General features: G+C 40.7%; 1 protein-coding gene across 1 annotated transcript in view; it reads left to right on the forward strand.

The window, feature by feature from the left end:
* LOC106083911 (calpain-D) overlaps positions 1–17,171 on the forward strand; it is a 35,585-nt gene extending 18,414 nt beyond the window's left edge. The window contains exons 3-10 of the mRNA XM_013247218.2: positions 5,533–6,772; positions 7,151–7,395; positions 13,846–14,127; positions 14,210–15,741; positions 15,800–16,006; positions 16,079–16,345; positions 16,413–16,555; positions 16,625–17,171. Of these exons, the coding sequence (XP_013102672.2) occupies positions 5,533–6,772; positions 7,151–7,395; positions 13,846–14,127; positions 14,210–15,741; positions 15,800–16,006; positions 16,079–16,345; positions 16,413–16,555; positions 16,625–16,802 (4,094 nt within the window). The 3' untranslated portion in view covers positions 16,803–17,171. The remainder of the gene's footprint in view (positions 1–5,532; positions 6,773–7,150; positions 7,396–13,845; positions 14,128–14,209; positions 15,742–15,799; positions 16,007–16,078; positions 16,346–16,412; positions 16,556–16,624) is intronic.
* Positions 17,172–17,586: the final 415 nt, after the last annotated feature.

A 17,586-nucleotide genomic window follows, 5' to 3' on the forward strand; every position in this document is an offset into this window, starting at 1 on the left:
TCCTTATGACTTTTAATAAAATTGGTGAATTTCATAGAAGCCGATTAAGATTTAGATATAGCTGCAACAGCAAAGTGGGCTACCCAAAGTTGCCTACAGTGGTAAGAGAACCGTGAGGTTAAGAGAGCTTTCTCATTGGTCATGAGGCGGCCACGAACACTGTGTTATTCTTGATACAATATCCAATGTCCCAGGCAATGTGGATTACACCCTACCTGAGCCGTTTTTGTGATAAAAATTACTGCACCACTATTCCTGATAGAACCAATTGGAACTACGATATCCCTGGTAACAGAAGTTACATAGACTTGTATACGGATGGTTCCAAACTAAATGACCAGGTGGGCTTTGGGGTGTACTCTAAAGATTTAGAGCTGGTCATATCGAAGAGGTTACCCGACCACTACAGTGTGTATCAAGCTGAGATCCTTCCAACTGAGGAAGCGGTGAAATGGCTAAGATATAATGTCATTACGACGATTGGCATAAATATCTTCTCAGACAGTCTGGAGAACGTATTGGTTTGCCCAAAAAGTAATTGCGGATTTTTTAAAAGAAAGTAAATGCATTTTTAATAAAACTTAGAATGAACTTTAATCAAATATACTTTTTTTACACTTTTTTCTAAAGCAAGCTAAAAGTAACAGCTGATAACTGACAGAAGAAAGAATGCAATTACAGAGTCACAGGCTGTGAAAAAATTTGTCAACGCCGACTATATGAAAAATCCGCAATTACTTTTTGGGCAACCCAATATTTCTGAACACAAAAACCGCGCTCAACTGTCGCAGATCTCTCAATGAGATGGCTGAACAGTTCAAAATTCACCTGTTCTGGGTGCCGGGCCACAGAGATATCCCAGGAAATTGTAAAGCGGACAAGCTTGCGAGACTAGGAACTACCGTACACACACCAGGGACACTGGAATCTGTGGGTATGCCTCTAGCGAAATATATGCTAAGTTTTCAGGACCAGTCCCGAAGGGCAACTAATGATATATGGTTATAAAGAGGGGGCTGTCAGCATTCCAAAACTATGTGGCCTCATCTAGAGGTCCTAGAAGAGGTCTACTGCTTTGCTGTCATTGGCTAGAACAGACGTCTCAGTCATTGTGTCCGTTATGACAGGTCACTGTCTGACAGACTGAATGTTGCCAGCAACAACTTTTGCAGAAGCTGTAGGGACATCGAAGAAGAAGAGACTATAGAACACCTTCTGTGTGTGTGTCCCGCTCTAGCAGTTAGAAGGAGTTCCACTTTAGGTTCTCATTTCTTCGAGAACCTGTCTGATTTAGCGGATGTGAACGTTCGTAAGTTATTGGGCTTTTTAAAGCGATCTGGTTGGTTCAACGGTAGGAACTAGAAGGTATCTTACTTCTTCTGTTCCTGTGGTATCACAATGGACGAAAACGTCTAAGTGAGTCTGATGGCAGACTGCCTGGGTTGTGCAGTGGGTAATAGCTATCTTGTATTCTAAACGACCATCATTGCAAATATAACCATTTGAACGTATTTAAGCACGCAAAATTATAATCACCGAAGGAAAAACCTATTATTTTCGTAAAGTTACGAATACTATTCCCAACTGAAATTGGCCTACAGTGTTTCGAATGTCTTATTACCAGACAAGTATTATGGCATTTATTTTTGTTTGAATTAATTGGTTAGCAACAGAGAAAATTAGGCTTCTTTCGCAATGGAAATCTTGCACGCAAAATAAATAAAAAGGATTATTTAGATTAACATTTGCATTTACTCAGGTTTTTTGGAAGCCTTTTTTTTAGACTAGAATAGCAAGTCTTTGACTGCCAAGTAAATAAAATAACAAACACAGTAAACACCATACCATGCACCTGCCTATGCCAGAGAATCTGTTGTTGTGGTAGCAGTTTGTTGTGTTCTATCTTTCGTCTGCTTGATTCTGTTGAGTGTCAAGACCCAGAAACTCTGCGACTAAGATGGTGTGCGTCCACAGGGATTTGGGTCTGAGTCGAGTGGGTCCTGTGGCCCCTGGTTACAAACGGGACATACATCTTGCATGTCACCATCAATCCTTGCTCTGTAGGAGTTGAGGCGGCTGCATCCGCCAGAACGTAGTTGAGCCAGAACTAGTCTGGTTTACCGGGGGAGGTTATTTTCAACTTAACTTCAGGTGCAATGGGAGACGGTCGTTCTCCAAGGACTTCATTCACCCGGTAGCTATTTAACGCATCTGCTACCATGTCTGCCAAAACCAGTCTGGTTTGCCGGGGGAGGTTAATTTCAACTTAACTTCAGGTGCAATGGGAGACGGTCGTTCTCCAAGGCTACATTCACCCGGTAGCTATTTAACGCATCTTTTACCATATCTGCATGAATGTTGTCTAGACCTTCTTGATATGCCGTCTGATCTAGAGGTTCTCTTTTGTAGCGCTGAATCTCAAGCTCTGGCTTATGTAGATCTACCTTAAGGCTTCTGGGCGGTGGATATCTATCCACAAGATGATGATTCGGATGATCTCTGCGATAACAGTCCAAAAGGTATTGCTTAGACAGCATGTAATTATGTCTTCGCAATGGTAGAATCTTTGTCTCCTGATGGAGGTGGTCCACATGAGAACTGAGGAGGCGGCCCGTCGCAGTTCAAAGGGCGGCATTCTGACAAATCTGAATATTATTCTTCTGCGTGCCACAAAGCCGACGAGACCACACTGGCGCTGCATAAGTTAGCACAGACCGGCCAATTGCTTTGTACGTGGTCAACAAGGTTTCTTTGTCTGCTCTTTGTCTACTTTTAACTTTATCGCAAATTGTTGTGGCATGTGGGGAGAATGTGTAAGAGCTGTCGAATGTGACGCCAAGTATTTTGGGACACTTGATGGTCAGAATCATTTCTCCATCACAGTCAGCTCGGTATTCAACTCACGCGTATTTGTGGTGAACAATGTTTTTGAAGATTTGGTGGCAGATATTTTCAGATTTCTTGCAGCGAAATATGAGGCAAGTTCGTTGAGGTAGACATTGAACCCATCGCAGATGTCATCAATGGGTGGGGGGCTGATGTCATGATCGTACAATCGTCCGCATATGATACGATCTCTATGCCGTCTGGAGGGGGTGAAATGGAGGATAGATAGAGGTTAAACAGTGCCGGAGATATCACCCCACTTTGGGGAACTCCCTGTTTCACTCTATGGTGCTTCGACTTCCTATCTCTAAATTCCACAAATAACTGGCGACCACACAGATAATTCCCGACCCAGCGTTTCAGGCCTAGCTGGAGGGACGTGTTGGCGATACCCTCAAATAATATGGCATGGCTGACCGTGTCGAATGCCTTCAATAGGTCCAGTGCCACGAGGACCATCCTATCACATGGTCTGGGCTGAATGAAGCCACGGCAAATGTGTGCGGTAATGTCATGCAAAGCTGTTTTTGTGCTATGTAGTCTTCGAAATCCATGTTGATGCTCGGCGAATGGAAATTCTCCTACGAGGCTCGGGAGGAGTAATGCCTCAAGCGTCTTTGCCACTGGTGAGAGAAGGGAGATCGGTCTGTACGACTCCCCCACACCCGGTTCCTTTCCAGGCTTCAGTAGCGGGATCACTCTGCCCATTTTCCAGACATCCGGAAACTTTAAGAGTGTTCAAGCACAGGTTGAGGACAATAGTAAGGTACTCAACTCCAGGTGAATCCTGATTCTTCAACATCAATGTAAAGATTCCGTCAGAGCCCAACGCCTTAGATGATTTGGCGCCACGGTTGATATTCGCAACTTCGCCCACGGTAAATTGTGATGGCTGTTCATCGGCTCGGAGACCACGAATACGGCGAATGACTCTCCTCCTTGCCCTGTCACTCTAGGAATGCACAATAAATTGGCGGTTGAACAAGCTGGATCAGTCACGGTTATTTCGTTAAAAGTGATTGAGGTCCTGTCATCCCGTCTACCGGGGTTCGAGAGTGACTTAACGGTAGACCACAGCTTGCCTAAACCGGTGCCTAAGTTACATTGCTCCAAGTGTTCTAGCCACAAATTCCCCTTATGTTCGTTGACTACCCTGTTTATTTCACGATTCAGCTCGCTGATTCTGGGGTTAGCGGGGTCCATAGCACGAATCTCATCACGCTCGTCTGTAAATACCATTGCCTGTGCCGGGAAATTGGGCCGCACTTGGGGTATTCGACCGGCTGGTATAAAGCGAACGGCTGCTCCATTAATGATGTCTCGGAATTTCCATACTCAAAATACCATGTGCCTGAAGACAAAGAGAGAGAAATAAACGAAAAGCCAACGCAGAGACTAAAAACTAGAGAGCCGCCCGGCTAGCTACCTCTGGCACTAGCAGGAAGCCAGAGTGGGCGACCTGGCAAAGCAGTGGCCGGTAAGGCCTCACACCAACAGTACAAGGCCTCGCTTCCCCAGCTCCTCAGCCACAGGGCCATGGCCACACAACAGCCCGCAGCAACATGCCAACCCCAAATCTGCGCATTCGCCGTAATAGTTGCCGGGCCAAAGAAATATTCCAGGCAATTGTAGAGCACACAAGCTAGCAAAGACTAGTAGTAAATCTTACACATTCCACAAGAAATGGAATCTGCCTGCAACGACAACCTATATGTTCCTCGAGATAAGGACCAAAGGGCAGTAGATGACAGATAGTCACAAATTTTGAACGCTCCAAAATTATGTGGCCCAATCTAAAATTCAAAAGGTATATTGCCTTGCTGTGATTAGGAGAGATCACTCGACCTGATCTTCGCGACAAGTCCTTGTCTACAGTTTTAGCAGTGTGTTGTACACTGAGGCGGCAGCCCTAGCCGATGAAGGACTCCATCGGGTCAATCTGGGACTGGTCTACAGTTTGTAAGAAACAACTGCTGCAGAAGCTGTGAGAGCGTCTAGAGGAAACTATAGAACATCTGCTATATTCGGCTGCTTCACTGTTAAGCACAATGAATTTCCCTATAGGATCTCATTTCTTTGAAGACTTCCCTGAATTAGCGGATTTGAAAATTCCAAAGTATTGGGTTGCCCAAAAAGTAATTGCGGATTTTTCATATAGTCGGCGTTGACAAATTTTTTCACAGCTTGTGACTCTGTAATTGCATTCTTTCTTCTGTCAGTTATCAGCTGTTATTTTTAGCTGCATTGCATGCAGGCATTGCATTTACTTTCTTTTAAAAAACCCGCAATTACTTTTTGGGCAACCAATAATTATGTGTTTTAAAGTGATTTGACTGTTGAACAACAGTAGGAACTAATAAAAATGATGTTCCTTCTCCAGCTGCTGTATCACAATAGGTTCCATTTCTAAATGAGTCTGGTTGTAGACTCCCAGTATAACCTTTAGCCAATAAAATAACTAAAAGCGAAGTATTTCAAATTTTTCAAAAAAATTGATTAGCTTAGATTTGGAAAATCATCTGCAAGTTAGCTTTTATATGATTTTTTGTTGACTATTCTTCCATGTTTATTTCAATACATTTTGCATGACCTGAAACATAAAGGCTAAAGAAAACAACCCTCTATTATGTAATCTTAAATCTCTAGGAAGAACATTTGAACAACTGCCACCGTTGCAACAACAATCGTCAAGACGTCTAAATCAATTGGTCGGTGGTAAGGATACAATTTGTCGCAAACATAATCAAAGCCAGAATCAGAGTCAGCAGCATCAGCACCAACACCACCAGCAGCACCGAGAGCCAAAGTGTAACTTTACCATAACCACATTGTCGCGGGCGAATAAAGTCGACGATGCCAGCAAGAAATTTACCATTCCACGCAATAGTGTGTTCATTGCAGTCAACGATTCCTGGGCCACTCCAGAATTAGATTCAACAACGACGACGACATCGTCTACCCATCAAGCGGCCGGTGTTTCGGGTGGAGCAAGTTGTGGTGGCGTAGGCGGCGTGATTTCAAGCAATAATGCCATTGGAAGTGATGAAAAGAGGAGATATCGTCAACCGGTGATAAAGGCAGAATCATTGCCGCAATATTGTGATAGAACCGATAGCATCGAGCGAAAATCCCTGCAAAGACGTGGTTCAAATGAAACTGGTACTTCTGGTATTTGCTATGCCACATTTAGCAAAGGCATGTATAAGCCACAGCATATTTATGAAAATGATTGCATTATCCAAAGACCCTCAATCGTTAGCCGTGCAGTTGGGGCTGCATCTGATGAGACTGGCGATAACGCTACTGCCGCAAATGCTTCAAATCACCCCCTTTATGCCGTGGTTAATAAGAATAACAAATCAAAAAATAAACAAACAAACGAATTACAAGTGATATCGGCAGTGCAACAGCAGCCACTGCAGCAACACATAAATGATGGTCAAACAAAGTCAGCTACGGCAAGCGCTACAGCAGCAGCTTTGGCAACGCATTTATTAAACAACAATAACCATCACAACAACAATGTCAATGTTAATGCTAAATTAAGAGCCAACAGCAGTCATCCTTCTTCCACTTCGACGTCCGCTTGCAGTACAGCAGACATCATGGGCAATATGTTGCCCACGGACACAACCATATTGGATGCAACTGGTGGTGGTAGCAGCAGTGGAGGTCTGGCCGTTGGTGGTCTACGGCTCGACCATCAACATCATCATAATCAGGGGGCAGTTACCAAGACAACGTCGCACACGCATGCGTCTAATAAATATGATCCAATCTTAACAACGACAATTACCGCAGATGCCCTGAAGAGCGATAGCAATGCCGAACATTCCATATATGCCAAAGTATGGAAGGGTCCCCGTAAGACGAGTGAATCTAAAATGTATGGTGAATTTGATTTATTGCCAATTTTACTCCTATGTCTTTCTTCCTTTTTGGTTTAATTTGCCCACTTATTTCTGGAGATATTCTGTAATCTTTTTAAGAAATATATATCAATAAATTACTTGAAAATTTCTTACACGTTCAGTTTTTGTTTATTTTTTTTTTAAAGTTAATTTTCTAACATTAACACTCGCCCACAAATCGGCAGTTTTTTCCCTTAGCACTAACCAAAATTTTATTATAACTCCCTCATAATACGTTTACGTTTCGTTTCGTTTCGTTTCGTTTCTTTCGAATTCTAACAGAAATAATTCACAATCCTTCGCAAATCCACTAAAACACAAATGTAATTGCTACGCCATCTATTTATTTTCAGATCAATTGTCCCAGCAGCCTCCAATCGAGGTGGAGATAACATTGGCACACCCACAGTGGCAGCTACACGTATTGACAATAATTCAATTCCAAATTCACGACGAATGTGGACTTGTACAAACTGTTCCTATGCATACAATCGTATGTGGACTGAACGTTGCGAAATCTGTGAAAATCTGCGTACTCAGCCATCTTTAACACAGCCCAATTTAATAACTGTTACCAAAACTGATATTACTACGACTGGTAAGTAAAATGAAATGAATAAACCTTGGCAAAGATGTCATCGCCTAATTCAACGGAATTTAAAAAGCAGCTCCTTGATCCTAGTAAATGGTTGTTTTTGTAGCTTTCCCTTGGGAAATGACAGTTTTAGTATACTTTCTTCTAGAAAAGTGTAGATAAGGTAACCTTTCCCTTAGAAAATGATAGCTTGAGTGTCCTTTTTTAACCCTTTCGCTTGTGAAAAAGTATTGGGTTGCCCAAAAAGTAATTGCGGATTTTTCATATAGTCGGCGTTGACAAATTTTTCAACGGCTTGTGACTCTGTAATTACATTCTTTCTTCTGTCAGTTATCAGCTGTTACTTTTAGCTTGCTTTAGAAAAAAAGTGTAAAAAAAGTATATTTGATTAAAGTTCATTCTAAGTTTTATTAAAAATGCATTTATTTTCTTTTAAAAAATCCGCAATTACTTTTTGGGCAACCCAATAGTTTTATTTTTAAAAGGTGTAGTTTTGTTACACTTTTCTTTGGGAAGGTTTAGTATTTGCACTTTTTTTTTGCCAAAATATGGTATTTGTACCATCTCCTTTGGGTAGAGTATGGGTATCACCCTTTTCTTTGGAAAGGGTAGTTTTCGGACAATTTCCTCTGCAAAGTGTAGTTTTAGTACAATATCCTCTGTAATGTATAGTTTTAGTACACTTTCCCTTGCGAAGTGTATTTTTAGCACACTTTCTATGGGACGGGAAGCTTTAATCCACTTCCTAAAGGACGGGTAGTTTTAGTACACTTCCTTTGGGAAGGGTTAGTTTTAGTACACTTTCCTTTTTGAAGGGTAGTTTTAGTACACTTTGCTTTGGTAAGGGCAGTTTTAGTAAACTATCCTTTTGCAAAGGTAGTTATAGTGTACTATCCTTTCTGAAGGATAGTTTTAATGCACTTTCCATTTTAGAACTCTTTCCTTTCTGAAAGGTAATTTATGTACACTTTCCTTTCTGAAGGGTAGTTGTGGGGCACTTTCCTTTCTGAAGGTTAGTTTTAGAACACCTTCCTTTCTGAAGGATAGATTTAGCACACTTTTTTTCTGAAGAGTAGTTTTAGTACATTTTCCTTTCTGAAGGGTAGTTTTAGAACACCTTCCTTTCTGAAGGGTAGTTTTAGTACACTTCCCTTCTGAAAGGGTAGATTTAGCACACGTTCTTTTCTGAAGAGTAGTTTTAGCACACTTTCCTTTCTGAAGGGTAGTTTTAGAACACCTTCATTTCTGAAGGGTATTTTTAGCACATTTTCTTTTCTGAAGGGTAGTTTTCCTTTCTATTGGGTTGCCCAAAAAGTAATTGCGGATTTTTTAAAAGAAAGTAAATGCATTTTTAATAAAACTTAGAATGAACTTTAATCAAATATACTTTTTTTACACTTTTTTTCTAAAGTAAGCTAAAAGTACCAGCTGATAACTGACAGAAGAAAGAATGCAATTACAGAGTCACAAGCTGTGAAAAAATTTGTCAACGCCGACTATATGAAAAATCCGCAATTACTTTTTGGGCAACCCAATAAATGGTAGTTTTAGTACACTTCCCTTTTGGAAGGGTAGTTTTGGTGCACTTTCCTTTTGGAAAGTAAGTTCTAGTGTACTTTCCTTTCTGAAGGTTCGTTTTAGTAAACTTTCCTTTCTGAGGGATAGTTTTAGTACACTTTCCTTTTGGAAGGGTAGTTTTAGAACTCTTTCCTTTTCCTTAGAAAATTAAATCCTAAGTGTCCTTTTTTAACCTTTTCGCTTGGGAAAATGTAGTTTTAGTTGTAGAAGGTGAAGTTTTGTTACACTTTCCTTTGAGAAGAATTAGTTTTGGTACACTTTTCTTTGGGAAGGTTAAGTATTTGCAACTGTTTTTTGTCAAAGGATAGAATTTGTGCCATCTCCTTTGGAAAGGGTAGTATTAGTATCCTTTTCTTTGGAAAGGATAGTTTTCGGACAATTTCCTCTGCAAAGTGTACTTTTAGTACAATATCCTCTGTGGAGTATAGTTTTAGTACACTTTCCCTTGCGAAGTGTACTTTTAGCACACTTTCTATGGGACGGGAAGCTTTTATCAACTTCCTTTAGGACGGGTAATTTTAGTACACTTCCTTTGGAAAGGGTTAGTTTTAGTACACTTTCCTTTTTGAAGGGTAGTTTTAGTACACTTTCTGAAAGAGTATTTTAAGTACCCTTTATTTTGAGATGGTTGTTTTCGATCCCATTCATTTGGGAAGATAAGTCTTAACTACCCACTCCTTGGGGGAGGGTAGTTTTAGTACACTCCCTTGGGAAGGGTAATTTTGGAACACTTTGCTTTGGGAAGGGTAGTTTTAGTGCACTTTCTTTTGGTAAAGGGTAGTTTTTGTACGCTTTCCTTTGGAATAGGGTAGTTTTAGAACACTTTTCTTCGGGAAAGGGTAGTTTTAGTATAGCTTGCTTTGGGAAAGTGCAGTTTTAGTACACTTTGGTTTGGTAAGGGTAGTTTTAGAACTCTTTCCTTTTGGAAAGGTAGTTCTAGTGTACTTGTCATTCTGACGGGTTGTTTTGTTAAACTTTATTTTCTGGAGGATAGTTTTAGTACATTTCCCTTTCTAAAGAGCAGTTTTAGTACACTTCCCTTTAAAAAGGGTATTTTTAGAACGCTTTCCTTTCTGAATGGTAATTAAAGTACACTTTCCTTTATGAAGGGTAGTTTTGGTGCATTTTCTTTTCTGAAGGGTGGTTTTAAAACACCTTCCTTTCTGAAGAGTAGCTTTAGCACACTTTCTGAAGAGTAGTTTTAATACACTTTCTTTTCTGAAGGGCATCTTCAGAACACTTTCCTTTCTGAAGGGTAGTTTTACCACATTTTCTTTTCTGAGGGGTAGTTTTCTTTTCTAAAGGGTAGTTTTAGTACACTTACCTTTTGGAAGGGTAGTTTTAGTGCACTTTCCTTTCTGAAGGGCAGTTTTAGAACACTTTCCCATTTGAAGGGTAGTTTTAGTACACTTTCCTTTCCGAAGGGTAGTTTTAGAACACCTTGCTCTCTGAAGGAGAGTCTTAGCACACTTTCTTTTCTGAATAGTAGTTTTTAGTACACTTTACTTTTTCAAGGGTATTTTTAGTACACTTTCCTTTCTGAAGTGTAGTTTTAATACACATTCCCTTCTGAAGAGTAGCTTTGGTACACTTTCCTTTAAGAATTAGTATTTTTTTGGTATTCTTTGAGAACGATTATTTTTATTACACTTCCCGTTGGGAATGAATATTTTCAAAACACTTTCCAGCGGTAAGGAGTATTTCTAACACACTTTCCCTTGGGTGGGAGTATTTGTAGTACATTTTCCGTTGGGAAAGTGTATTTTTAGTACACTTTCCGTTTGGAAAGAGTATTTTAAGTAACCTTTATTTTGAGAATGTTTGTTTAAGGTCCCATTCATTTGGAAAGATAAGTCTATTATCTTCCCCCACTCCTTGGGGGAGGGTAGTTTTAGTACACTCCTTTGGGAAGGGTAATTTTGGAACACTTTGCTTTGGGAAGGGTAGATTTAGTGCACTTTCTTTTGGTAAAGGGTAGTTTTTGTACGCTTTCCTTTGGAATAGGGTAGTTTTAGAACTCTTTTCATCGGGAAAGGGTAGTTTTAGTATAACTTGCTTTGGGAAAGTGTAGTTTTAGTACACTTTGCTTTGGGAAAGGGTAGTTTTAGTACACTTTGCTTTGGTATGGGTAGTTTTAGTACACTCTCTTACGAGAAAGGGGAAAGGGTAGTTTTAGTTCCCTTTCTCGTGGGAAGGATAGTTTTAGTACACTTTATTTGGGGTAAGGGTAGTTTTAGTATACTTTATTTGGGGTAAGGGTAGTTTTAGTACACTTTATTTGGGGTAAGGGTAGTTTTAGTACACTTTTCTTTGAAAACGTCAGTTTTAGTACACTTTTCTTCGATAACGGCAGTTTTAGTACACTTTCCTTAGGTTACAAATGTCTAAGAAAACTTTCCTTTTGGAAAGGGTAGTTTTAACACTTTCCTTTGGGAAAGGGTAATATTAGTACACTACTCTTTCGGAGCGTGTAGTTTTAGTATCCTTTCCTTTAAGAAAGTAAATGATGGATAGTTTTAGTGCAGCGGGAAGAGTAGTTTTAGGTAGTTTTCTTTCCTTTTCTTTCCTTCACAAAGTTGTTGTACCCCTTCCACAAGGAAAGGGTAGTTTAAATTTCCTTTGCTTTGGGAAAGGTTAGTTTTAGTTCAGTTTCCTTAGGAAAGTATAGTGAACTTTCCTAGAGAAAGGATAGTTTTAGTTTCCTTTTCTTTGAGAAGTTGTAGTTTTAGATCCCTTTCCTTTGAGAAATTGTAGTTTTATTGCACTTTCCATTAGATAAGGGTAGTTTTAATTCCCTTTCTTTTAGGAAAAGGAAGTTTTAGTTCTCTTTGCTTTGGGAAAGGGTAGTTTTAGTTCCCTATTCTTTAGAAAAGTTTAGTATTTGTCCTCTTTCCTTTGGGAAAGAATAGCTTCAGTACTCTTCCCTTTGGGAGAAGGTAGTTTTACTAAACTTTCCTTTGGAAAAGGGCAGTTTTAGTAAACTTTCCTTTGGGAAAGGGCAGTTTTAGTAAAATTTCCATAGAAAAGGGTAATTTTAGTAAACTTTCCTTTAAAAAAGGCAGTTTTAACGATTTCCTTTAGAAGTGGTTAGTTTTACTACAATTTCCTTTGGGTAAGGGTATTTTTAGTATACTATTATTTTGGAAGGGTAGTTTTAGTACACTTTCCTTTTGGAAGGGTAGTTTTAGTACACTTCCTTGGTATGGACAGTTAAAATACGCTTTCCTTGGGGAAGGGTAGTTTTAGTTGCCTTGCCTTTTAGGAAGTGCAGTATCAGTGTCCTCGCCTTTGAAGAAGTGTAGTTTTGGAGCCGTTTCCTTTGAGAAAGGTTAGTTTTAGAGCCTTTTCCTTTGAGAAAGGTTAATTTCGTAGAATTTCCCTTTGAGAAAGGGTACTTTTGGAGCCTTTTCTTTTGAGAAAGGTTTTTTTCGGAAATTTTCCTTTGATAAAGAGTACTTTTGGAGCCTTTTCCGTTGAGAAAGGGTACTTTCGGAGCCTTTTCCTTTGAGAAAGGGTTTTTTTTCGGAAATTTTCCTTTGATAAAGAGTATTTCTGGAGCCTTTTCCGTTGAGAAAGTGAAGTTTTGGAGCCTTTTTTCTTTGAGAGTGGGTAATTTTGGAGCCATTTCCTTTGAGCAAGTGTAGTTTTGGTGCCTTTTCCTTTGAGAAAGGCTAGTTTTGGAGCCTTTTCCTTTGAGAAAGGCTAATTTTCCTCTATGAAATGCACTTTTCCTCTATGAAAGGGTAGATTTAGTAACTTTTCCTGTAGTTTTAGTACCCTATGCTCTGGAGAGGGTAGGTTTAGTACCCTCTCCTCTGAAATAATAGTCTTAGGACATATAACAGCTATGTGAAAATATGGTCCGATCTGGACGATATTCAACAAATAGGTTTAGAGGGGTACCGGAACTCGTTGTGTCAAATTTCATTGAAATAGGAGGGAAAATGCTATTTTTATTCGCTCATTACACAATATCGGGAGATCGGTATATATGGCAGCTATATCCAAGTATGGTCCGATCTGGACGATATTCAACAAACAGGCTTAGAGGGGTACCGGAACTCGTTGTGTCAAATTTCATTGAAATCGGAGGGAAAATGCTATTTTTATTGGCTCATTACACAATATCGGGAGATCGGTATATATGGCAGCTATATTCAAGTATGGTTCGATCTATACAACATTTGACAAGAATGGGTAGGGGTCTACCAGAATACACTGTGCCAAATTTCATTGAATTCGAGTAATAAATGGATCTTTGATGGCCTCAATACAATACCCTATATCAGGAGATCGGGTGGTCAGTCTAAGGGCAGCTATGTCCAAATATAGACCGATCAGAACCGCACTTCACAGAAATGAATAGGGGTCTACCAGAACCCACTGTGCCAAATTTCATCGCAATCGGATGAAAAATTACCAATTTATTGCCTCAAGACTTTAAGTCTGGAGATCGGTCTATATAGCGGCTATATAAAACTAAAATCTGACTATGATATCAGAAGGTCAGGTTTATATAAAAAGAATACGAAATCATCAAAAATTGGTTAGAAAATTTTTTTGTACCCAAGATATTTGCAAAATTATAAATACCCAAATAAGGTATTTATTGGGTATTTACCCAATAAATACCCAAGCGTTATGTACCCGGTTGAAACCCATCTCTACACATAACGTGTTTGCACTGTATTGTGACAAAATAACTCTTTTTTTGTAGTTTTATGTTTTTTCTAAGAGTAAGGTTTTAATTCCCCGAAATTATTTAGCAGAATCCTAGTATTGGGGCTGCCAATGCCGGTCTGTCTGAGCTTATTGAAGCACCACCCGCTCCTTCACACATAACTTTACAAATATACCGATTTTTTTTACTTTTAGATAACTTACCAAGATCACATGATCCAGCTACAACATGGACGTGCAAGAAATGCACCCTAGTCAATTCAACTAAAGACCATGCTTGTGTCGTCTGTGGTGGTTCGAAATTGAAGAGTATATCTTCTATCGAAGATATGACACTGCGAAAAGGAGAGTTTTGGACGTGTTCCCAATGCACTCTGAAGAATTCGTTGGCGACTGGGGTATGTAGCGCATGCAAGGCTGTTCGAACACTGCCAATCGAAAGCGATAGAGAACGTATGGTTGGTCCGATACCCGAAGGTAATGATTTCCAGTATTTCTTGATTATGTCTATGTATTCGAAAAAGAAAAATGGTTTATTTTGTTTTGCACACATACACAGAGCTGCATCGTAATGTCAACCACATTGGTGGTAATATGTTGATTTCGGATGCAATATCACCTGGAATGGGAACGCACAGGCCATCGGCCGCCAATGTTACTCCAACTTCAAATCTACAGCTTCCGCCTATACGCACTTCGCGAAGTCCCTCGCCAAGACAAAATCGTTCCTCTTCTGGAGCCATACCTAAACGACACAGTACCGGTGGGTCGGGGGGCATTTTACCACGTAATACAACCGTATCGACTTCCTCCAGCAGCAATGTAATAAGCAGCACCAGCCAACAGTTGTTACAGCATCGTCACAGCTCGAGTGGCAGTGCAGGCAGCGGCATAAAAACGTGGCAATGTCCTGCCTGTACATACGACAACTCCTCTGCGTCTGTGGTCTGCGAAATGTGTTCCAGCCCCAGGGGTCTGGTGAATAATATAACGAAAATGGCTTTGCTACACAAAACGAATAGACATTCAGCTGAACTGCAGCAAGAGAGCAAACTGATGGAGAACCTGCGGCGAATAGAGGAGGCAGAGGCTCTTCACAAATGGGAGAACATTATACAGTACTGTCGTGACAATAACGAATTGTTTGTTGATGACTCTTTTCCTCCGGCACCGAAAAGCCTCTATTACAATCCGCAACAGAGCATGGCGGAAGGCAATCCAGTTGTTCAGTGGAGAAGACCTCACGAAATTAATTGCGATGGGGGAGCATTCCCCCCTTGGGCGGTCTTTCGTACACCATTACCATCTGATATATGCCAGGGAGTGCTGGGCAATTGTTGGCTTCTAAGCGCATTGGCTGTTCTAGCTGAACGTGAGGATCTTGTGCGTGAAGTTTTGGTCACGAAAGAGATTTGCCCCCAGGGGGCTTATCAAGTGCGTTTGTGCAAAGATGGCAAGTGGACGACGGTGTTAGTGGATGATCTGTTGCCTTGCGACAAGCGAGGTCATTTAGTCTACTCCCAAGCCAAGCGTAAACAATTGTGGGTTCCGTTAATAGAAAAGGCAGTTGCCAAGATTCACGGCTGCTACGAGGCGTTGGTGTCTGGGCGCGCCATTGAAGGTTTGGCCACCTTGACCGGAGCACCATGTGAGAGCATACCATTGCAGGCCAGCTCTCTGCCAATGCCTAGCGAGGATGAATTGGATAAAGATCTCATATGGGCTCAACTGCTAAGTTCTCGAGGCGTGAGATTTCTCATGGGTGCCAGTTGTGGTGGTGGAAATATGAAGGTCGACGAAGACGAGTATCATCGAAAAGGTCTTAGGCCACGTCATGCTTACTCTGTGCTCGATGTAAAAGACATACATGGACATCGTTTGCTAAAGCTGCGAAACCCATGGGGCCATTTTTCTTGGCGAGGAGATTGGTCAGATGACTCTGACCTTTGGACTGAAGAACTGCGGGAGGCTTTGATGCCACATGGAGCCTCCGAAGGTGTTTTTTGGATATCATTCGAAGACGTTTTAAACTTCTTTGATTGCATCGACATCTGTAAAGTACGATCGGGTTGGAACGAAGTTCGACTGAAGGTAAAACACTCAAGCATTATTAAGTCCAGCTACAGTTTATTTGTTTTATATTCTTTAGGGTACACTACAGCCCTTGTGTTCAATGTCCTGCGTCCTCCTTACGGTGCTAGAGCCAACCGAAGCCGAGTTCACATTGTTCCAGGAGGGACAACGCAATTCCGAAAAGTCGCAGCGCTCACAACTGGATTTGTGTGTGGTAATTTTTCGCACTCGTTCCCCAGCATCGCCTGAAATAGGACGGTTGGTGGAGCACAGTAAACGTCAAGTAAGTATGCCAAGGCCGGTTGTGGTTGCTTTAAAGTGGGCGAGTTAAACGCAATCCTTTGGCACTTTGCAGGTTCGTGGCTTTGTGGGCTGCCATAAAATGTTAGAGCGTGATATCTATTTGCTGGTTTGCTTAGCATTTAACCACTGGCACACCGGCATGGAGGATCCCCATCAGTATCCTCGCTGTATCTTGGCTATACATAGCTCGAAACGTTTGCTTGTAGAACAAATAACTCCTCCGCAACATTTATTAGCTGATGCCATCATAAGTTTAACTCTAACCAAAGGACAACGGCATGAGGGCAGAGAGGGCATGACTGCTTATTATCTAACAAAGGTTTGTAGAAGTCATAATAGTAAAAGCTCACTAATCTACATTTGTATGTATATCTTTGGCCATCAAGGGTTGGGCAGGCTTAGTTGTTATGGTGGAGAACCGCCACGAAAATAAATGGATACATGTCAAATGTGATTGTCAAGAGAGCTACAATGTTGTCTCCACAAGAGGGGAATTAAAAACCGTTGATTCGGTACCGCCACTTCAAAGGTGAGTTTCATTGCTAGTTTCTCTTTGTGGAATGAACTCCCCAGTGAGAGTGTTTTATTGCCATTTTAGACAAGTCATAATTGTTTTGACACAATTGGAAGGTAGTGGAGGATTTAGCATTGCCCACCGTCTTACACATCGTTTGGCAAATTCCAGAGGTCTTCACGATTGGGGACCCCCGGGGGCAACACATTGTCCACCAATTGAAAATGTTCACGGTTTACATGCGCCGCGTTTAATCACATAAGCAAAACGAATGAACAAATGAACAAATTTCACTATTTCTAGTCGTCAAACAAACACATCCCCCAATCTCATCCCGCCCCCTATGTTCCCCCATTCATATTCACATACATTTTACAACAATATAAGCAAAAACCATATGAACCGAAAAACAGCAAAGGCAACCAAAAAGATCAACCAACCAACCAAGCACTTGGTGAAGAAAGAAATTAGTCTGTATGTATTTGATTATACTTATTATTATATATGTAGGTAACATTACGCTCTATGACATGATAATGATTATTATTATTTAAATGTGTTTTTAGTTTATTAATTAATAAAAAAAAAACCAAAACAAAACCAACAATGTAAGTACATTATGTTAAGTGCACATATTGGTTGTTTTCTTTCTAGTCAGGGCATAAGGATAGAGGGGGAATTTTTATACCCACCACCACCAGCATGGAGGTATACTAATTTAGTCATTCCGTTTGTAACACCTCGAAATATTGATCTAAGATCCTACAAAGTTTATATATTCTTGGTCGTCTCGATATTCTGAGTCGATCTAGCCATATCCGTCCGTCTGTCGAAATCACAATAGTGGTCGAACGCGTAGAGCTATCCCCTTGAAATTTTGGAGATATAGGTTGTTGTTGTTGTAGCAGTGTGTTGTACACTGAGGCGGCAGCCCTTGCCGATGAAGGACTTCATCGGGTCAATCCGGTACGTACAACCGGCTGCCTTGGGATTGAGGGGTCGTTGGGGATTGCAAATGGACCATATAGCTCCCATATAAACCGATC

The sequence above is a fragment of the Stomoxys calcitrans genome, chromosome 4 (genome assembly GCF_963082655.1).
Source record: "Stomoxys calcitrans chromosome 4, idStoCalc2.1, whole genome shotgun sequence".
Lineage (NCBI taxonomy): Eukaryota > Metazoa > Arthropoda > Insecta > Diptera > Muscidae > Stomoxys > Stomoxys calcitrans.